The 7,590-nt window shown below is 45.6% G+C and overlaps 1 protein-coding gene across 1 annotated transcript; it reads right to left on the bottom strand.

Moving 5' to 3' along the window:
- Positions 1 to 4,837: 4,837 nt before the first annotated feature.
- LOC103246191 (putative cytosolic acyl coenzyme A thioester hydrolase-like) lies at positions 4,838 to 6,122 on the bottom strand. The gene is given in 2 exon segments (XM_038008614.2): positions 4,838 to 5,947; positions 5,950 to 6,122. Coding segments are annotated over 2 exon segments (945 nt in total). The 5' UTR covers positions 6,035 to 6,122; the 3' UTR covers positions 4,838 to 5,087.
- Between the last annotated feature and the right edge of the window lie 1,468 nt (positions 6,123 to 7,590).

Raw genomic sequence — 7,590 nt, 5'->3', positions numbered from 1 at the left:
GCTACTCGGGAAGCTGAAGCACAAGAATCACTTGAACCCAGGAGGTGGAGGTTGTAGTGAGCCAAGGTTGTGCCATTGCACTCCAGCCTGGATGACGAGCGTGAAACTTCATCTCAAAAAAAAAAAAAAAAAAAAAAAAAGAAAGAAAATAATAGTTTGAAAAACAGAAAAATAGTTCAGGTGCTGTGGCTCATGCCTGTAATCCCAGCACTTTGGGAAACCAAGGTGGGAGGATTGCTTGAGCCCAGGTATTTGAGACCAGTCTGGGCAAAATAGTGAGACCCTGTCTCTACAAAAAAAATTAATAAAAATAAAAATAATTAAAAAAAAATTAGCTGGGCATAGTGGCATGAACTAATCGGGAGGCTGAGGTGGGAGAATCCCAGAGGGAGTAGGAGTCCTGGAGGTCTAGGCTGCGATGACCCTGTCTCCAAAAAACAAAACAAAACAAAACAAAACAAAAAAAGAGAGAGGGGGAAAAGAAAGCAAATAAAAAAAATTAAAGGGCCAGGTACGGTGGCTCATGCCTGTAATCCCAGCACTTTGGGAGGCCAAGGAGGGCGGATCACGAGGTCAGGAGTTTGAGACCAACTTGGCCAATATGATGAAACCTCATCTGTACTAAAAATACAAAAATTAGCTGGGCATGGTGGTGCGTGCCTGTAATCCCAGCTACTCAGGAAGCTGAGGCAGAAGAATTGCTTGAACCCGGGAGGCAGAGGTTGCAGTGAGTCGAGATCGTGCCAGACTCTGTCTCAAAAAAAAAAAAAAAAAAAGGAAAACATCAGAAACATTTTGCTGGAGTGTTTCCTACTTTTTTGCTCCCTCGGGCTGCCCCACTCAGCTAATTTGAGGACATAGGATTATAAGAAAGGTGTGAGGACTGGCGGGTGTGTTGTGGTTAGAAAATGGGAAAATTGAATTGCAGCTAATACAAACTTTCTGGCTACTTAGAGTCTTCTAGGGTTATAGTACCTTGGATTAGGTCATTATGGTTTAGATTTTGAACTTCAACATTTTCAGTTCAATAACATGGTCAAGTCAGTTATATGAAAATGAGTTAAATGAATCCATGGATTCTCATGCCAAACAGTCTCTTGTGAGAATGTATAAACCAGAATGTTAATTTACTACCTTACAATGAGAAATGTAACCGGACAGCAGATTGTATATTCATATTGTATATGTTATCAGCTGCTTGAGATTTTTTGTTTTGTTTTTGAGACAGGGTCTCACTCTGTCACCCAGGCTGGAGTGCAGTACGATCTCAGCTCACTGCAACCTCTACCTCCTGGGCTCAAGCCATCCTCCTACCTTGGCCTCCTGAGTAGCTGGGTCTACAGGCTCAAGCCACCATACCAGCTAATGTTTTGTATTTTTGGTAAAGACAGGATTTTGCCATGTTGTCCAGGCTGGTCTTGAACTCTCTCAAGTGAACCACCTGCCTGGGCCTGCCAAAGTGCTGGGATTACAGGCGTGAGTCACCACCCCGGCCTGCTTGAGATATTCTTTCCTTATAGGATAATCTACATGGGAAGCCTAGTTATAATCAGATTTTCTGGTAAACAGGAATCTGGAACAAGAAGAATTAGATCGGTAATCATAAAAGACCAGTGTTATCTAATTACGATAACCAAATGCAATCATTTCAGCCTTAAGAACAGAATTGCTAAGAGAGGGTTGCTTTTTCTCTACTGCTATTTTCTTTCATGTGAGTTGAGCTGGAATGATGCGCTCATTGCTTTCCCTTTATTCATTGTAATCCAAGGCAGAGAGTAACTCATTTGATTGCTAAATCAGGAAGAACAACCTAGGTATGCTTGCCTCATTTCTTCTCATTTCTCTCAAGAGTACACACTTCCTCTGGGATTTAAGCCTTACTTGGGCCAGTGTGTTCAGTGTTGTTCAGGGCCAACTTCTTCCTTAGGCACAGCAGGCAGTGCCTAGGGTCCATGAAAATGTTTTAATTTCCTTAAAAATCAGAAGAAAAAAAATGAGGCTGGGTGCGGTGGCTCAAGCCTGTAATCCCAGCACTTTGGGAGGCTGCTGCTGTAGGATCCCTTGAGCCCAGGAGTTGGAGACTAGCCTAGGCAATATAGTGAGACCCCGTATCCTTATCTACAAAAAATTTAAAAATTGACTGGGTGTGGTGCCATGTGCCTTTGGTCCCAGTTACTTGGAAGGCTGAGGTGGGAGGATCCTTGAGCCCAGGAGGCTTAAACTGGAGTGAGCCGAGATATTGGTGCTACAGTCCAGCCTGGGCAACACCGTGTATGGAAAAAAAAAAAAAAAAAGAAAAAGAAAAAGAAAAAAGCAAAAACAGAAGAAGAAAAAAGTGAATTTGTAGCTCAAAAATGTTTTAATATATGTATATCAGTATAGTCATAATGTACAATTTTTAGTATATATATTTAATGAAGGAAAAAGAACGGGAGCCCAAGAAAAAAGCAGAAGTGCCTATGGCCCCATGAAAGCCATAATGTGTGCCTTTGCTGCCTGTAGAACACGGTAGGTAAGTGTATATCATTCTGGGGTTCAGGTGACAGGTCAGTTTGGTTCTCATGAGCTGCATCCTCCAGTTAATCCTTATCAGTTCAAGGTGATATCTGACCTCACATTTACCTTATGCTTGCCCTTTATTCTCAATTTGGGCAGAGAAGAGCCATGTCCTTTATTGGATGCCCTCGAGACCTCAACATAAACTATAGGAATATATATTTACTGAATCAAACTGAAGGAGACTGGAGAATCTGTGTAGTGAGCAAGGCTACACTGATCGATGCTGGCTAACTTCTGCAGAAATACCGTTATTTAACTTCCCTTTTCTATGGTCCATACAGATCAAATCCTTCTATATATATCTGTGTGTGTGTGTGTGTGTGTGTGTGTGTGTGTGTGTGTGTATATATATATATTTTTTTTAAGACAGAGTCTTGCTCTTTCACCCAGACTGGAGTGCAGTGGTGCCATCTTGGCTCACTTCAAGCGATTCTCCTGCCTCAGCCTCCCAAATAGCTGAGATTGCACGTACACTCCACCATGCCCAGCCAATTTTTGTATTTCTAGTAGAGATGGGGTTTCGCCATGTTGGCCAGGCTGGTCTTAAACTCCTGACCTCAAGTGATCCGCCCACCTTGGACTCCCAAAGTGCTGGGATTACAGGTGTGAGCCACTGCGCCAGGCCCAAATCCTTCTATATTTTGCATTTAGCCAAAAAAAAAAAAAAAAAAAAAGAGAGAGAGAAAACTCATTGACATGATCGTATAAATTATGATTGATTTCTGATTTGGAACAAGTTTTTGTTGTTGTTGTTTTGAGATGGAGTCTTGCTCTGCAGCTGAGGCTGGAGTGCAGTGGCTCAATCTCGGCTCACTGCAACCTCCGCCTCCCGGGTTCAAGGGATTCTCCTGCCTCAGTCTCCTGAGTAGCTGGGACTACAGGCGCACTCTACCATGCATGGCTAATTTTTGTATTTTTAGTAGAGCTGGGTTTTTCACCATGTTGGTCAGACTGGTCTCGAACTCCTGACCTCAGGTGATCCACCCACCTGAGCTTCCTAAAGTGCTGGGATTACAGGGTGAGCCACCGAGCCCGGCCCAAGGCATGGTTTTATATATTAAAAACTTGCTGGCTGGGTGCGGTGGCTCACACCTATAATCCCAGCACTTCAGGAGACCGAGGCAGGTGGAATACCTGAGGTCAGGGGTTTGAGACCAGCCTGACCAACATGGTGAAACCCCATCGCTACTAAAAATACAAAAAATTAGCCAGGCATAGTGACAGACGCCTATAATCCCAGCTACTCGGGAGGTTGAGGCAGGATAATTGCTTGAACTGGAGAGGCAGAGGTGCAGTGAGCTGAGATTGTGCCATTGCACTCCAGCCTGGGCAACAACAGCAAAAGTATGTCTCAAAAAAAAAAAAAAGTCACTGATGTTCAGTGATATTATTACATTCAGAGAGCAAGTTGGGATTACAAATAACATTTTTCCAGGTAAATCAGTATATTCTTAGTTTTTTTTCCCCTTATCTACATTAGTTACCTGATTAAAAATCCTGGATATTTGAGTTCTAGTTTTTTCTTTTTTTTTTTTTTTTGAGACAGAGTTTCGCTCTTGTTGCCCAGGCTGAAGTGCAGTGGCATGATCTCGGCTCAGTGCAACCTCTGCCTCCCAGGTTCAAGAGATTGTCCTGCCTCAGCCTCCCAAGTAGCTGGGATTACAGGCGCCCGCCACCACACCCAGTTAAGTTTTGTATTTTTAGTAGAGATGGGTTTTGCCATGTTGGCTAGGCTGGTGTGGAACTCCTGACGTCAAGTGATCCGCCTGTCTCAGCCTCTCAAAGTGCTGGGATTACAGGCCTGAGCCACCACGCCCAGCAGAATTTTTTTTTTTTTCCAGCCAAGCAGCAGCTTTATTAGTGGTGCTGGGTTCTTCCCATACCTTGCAGTGTGCTCGGAAGCATTCCCCAGGGTTTCCACAGAATGCCTCCCAGCGCTCGGGACAACACTGTGTAGCTTTGACACTGGAATGATATAAATAAAGCTTTGGTGTGTAGGTTTGCAGGAGAGAGTACAGGTTAATACTATGATACGAAAAATTCAGAAAACACCAGTTCTCAATGTGAATTGGGTTTTTGGCCAAAGGGGTAACTTCTATGTGACTGGACACTGGGCCTCTTGCCACGTCTACTCAAGGCCCCAGCGGCAGGAGGAGGGCGTCTAGGGCTGAGGCTCCATGTGGCCCTGCCACTTCGCCTTCATCTGCAGGTACCGCCCTTTGCCTTCCTCTAAGCGCTTCTCTCTCTCTCTCTTTTTTTTTTTTTTCCTGAGACAGAGTTTCACTCCTGTTGCCCAGGCTGGAGTGCTCCCTGTAACTTCCGCCTCCCGGGTTCAAGAGATTCTCCTGACCCAGCCTCCTGAGTAGCTGCGATTACAGGCGTGCACCATCACTATCACGCCCGGCCAAGTTTTTGTATTTTTAGTAGAGACGGGGTTTCACCATGTTGAGCAGGCTGGTCTCCAACCTCAGATGATTCGCCTGCCTCAGCCTCTCAAAGTGCTGGGATTACAGACTTGAGCCACCGAGTCAGGCTTCAAAGCCCTTCTTCTCATCCTGGGTCTCGGGCAAGCGCTGGGGCATGGGCAGCGACCCACCCTCCTGGCTCAGTGACACAGGTGAAGACACTGGCGGCCTGGTAGGCTTCTGGGAGCTGTCCGCAACAGAGTTGGCGTCCACCAAGACCTCTATCTCTACGGATTTATTGCTCGTGAAGGCCATGCGTCCCAAGATGGTCTTGATGCAGTCTTTTCTGATCTTGTGAAAATTAATGGCGTTCACGGAAGCTGTGACGAGGTTGGTCTTGCAGTGGCGTGCAGCCACGATCCCGGCGACCTTGTCCGTGAGCTTCATGGTCATGCCTTCATGCACGAAGCTGTGCAGGGTACAGTCTGAAGGCCCCACCAGGTGGATCAAGCTGGACTGGCTGTAGCTGACAGTGTTCGGCTCTGGGTTGAGGACTGGCTGGACGACGTCCTGGTTCCTCCACTTGGTCTCCATGCGCTCCAGCTTCTGGGTTTTGTACCGCTTCCGGCCCTCCTCCTCCTGCTCCTGCCGGGAATACACAACAGGAGGCACTTCGAGGACCTTGTCCACGTTCTTCAGCGACAGGGGCACATACCAGAGGGTGGCCTTATAGGTCAGCTTTTTGGTACCTGTAAGGATGTTTTCAGACATCACGTTGACCTGCACCTCCACTGAGTGCTTGGAAGTGTAGGTGATCTCCGCGCTGATGTGGGCCACCTCACCGATGCACATGGGCCACAGGAAGTCGGTGTGCTCCACCCGTGCCAGAGTGGCCACACAGTGGTCCCTGTTCTGGCTGTTGCAATGCCAGATGCTGATGATGGCGCCCACCTCCTCGATCATCTTCAGGATGGTCACCCCTAGACATTGCGGGCCACACTGGCGTCATCTGGCCGCACGATCCTGCAGATCTGGTTGGCAGAGGGCCTCTCGATGTCTGGGCCACACATGCTGGCAGCTGCCGCGGTGGCTGCGGGCCGGCGCAGGTGTCTGGCAGGCCTGGTGCGGAACGGAGTTTTAGTATTGAGAAAATTAAAGTTTTGGTTGTTAAAATGATTGCAGTTTTAGCTAACTTCAATTTTAAAATTCACCAATAATAAAACTATTATTTATCAATAAGTAGAAACGAGTTAGAAAATATTCAATCCTTTCAATTCAGTTGGGGAATAAACTAATATTTTTCGAACACCTGACACATATCAAGCATTTACTTAGGTATTTGCATCCATATTGTAATTTAATTCCTGCAACTGTCCTGGATGGGCACAGTGTCTCAGGCCAGCATTTTGGGAGGCTGATGGGGGAGGATCGCTTGGGCCCAGGAGTTCATAGACCATCCTGGACAACATAGTGAGATCCCCATCTCTAAAGAAAACTAAACAAAACAAAACCAGTTCTTTTTTTTCTTTTTTTTAGAGAGGCTCTCACTCTGTCACCCAGGCTGGAGTACAGTGGCACAATCTCGGCTCACTGCAACCTCCGCCTCCCAGGTTCAAGCAATTCTCCTGTCTCAGCCTCCCGAGTAGCTGCGATTACAGGCTCTTGCCACCACGCCTGGCTAAAAACCAGTTCTTTAAATTTAGCATCCTGGTCAGGCACGGTGGCTCATGCCTGTAATCCCAGTATTTTGGGAGGCTGAGGCAGGTGGATCACTTGAGTTCAAGAGTTTGAGACCAGCCTGGGCAACATGGCAAAACCCTGTCTTCACAAAAAATACAAAAATTAGCCGGGCATCGTGGCATGTGCCTGTAGTCCCTGCTACCTGGGAGGCTGAGGTGGGATGATCACTTGAGTTCCAGAGGCAGAGGTTGCAGTGAGCCGATATAGTGCCACTGCACCCCAGCCTGGGCAAAAGAGTGAGACCCTTTCTAAAAAAAAAAAATTAACATCCTTATCCCCACTGTAGAATTAAAGAAATTGAGGCTAGGAGCAGTTAAGTATCTCTGCAGAGATCATACATTAATGGGATGGCAGAACTAAAAATATGGATCTACACCTAAAGTTTAAAAGCCTGTATTATTTTCCACTTCACCATACTACTTCTCTTAGTAAAAATAACGATGATGCTTTGTATCTGTCTTACCTCACATAAATTGTAACAAAGGTCCTTAAGGACAGGGGCTATGTCTTATACTTTTACAGTATCCCTAATGAATTTTCAGGAAATATTGCTTGAATGGTATGGTTGGTTCCTGGTATTTAAATACTGTTATTTAATTTTTCAATGGTATTTCAATGATAGAAATAAATTACGCTTTTTTAACCTTAGTGTTTATAATGTAATTATTCTGACTTATTTCACATCAGAGATAATTTTATCCAGTTTAAATTCATCTTACATAAAAAATGTGTAAACAGCTGAATGCAGTGGTTCACACCTGAATCTCAGCACTTTGGGAGGCTGTGGCAGGCAGATTGCTTGAGCTCAGGAGTTTGAGACCAGCCAAGGGAGCATGGCAAAACCCTGTGTCTACAAAAAATATAATTATTAGCCACGCATGGTGGC

The sequence above is a fragment of the Chlorocebus sabaeus genome, chromosome 27 (genome assembly GCF_047675955.1).
Source record: "Chlorocebus sabaeus isolate Y175 chromosome 27, mChlSab1.0.hap1, whole genome shotgun sequence".
Classification (NCBI taxonomy): Eukaryota; Metazoa; Chordata; class Mammalia; order Primates; family Cercopithecidae; genus Chlorocebus; species Chlorocebus sabaeus.
The sequence above is the reverse complement of the archived record's forward strand: the minus strand, read 5'-3'. Positions and strand labels throughout refer to the sequence as shown.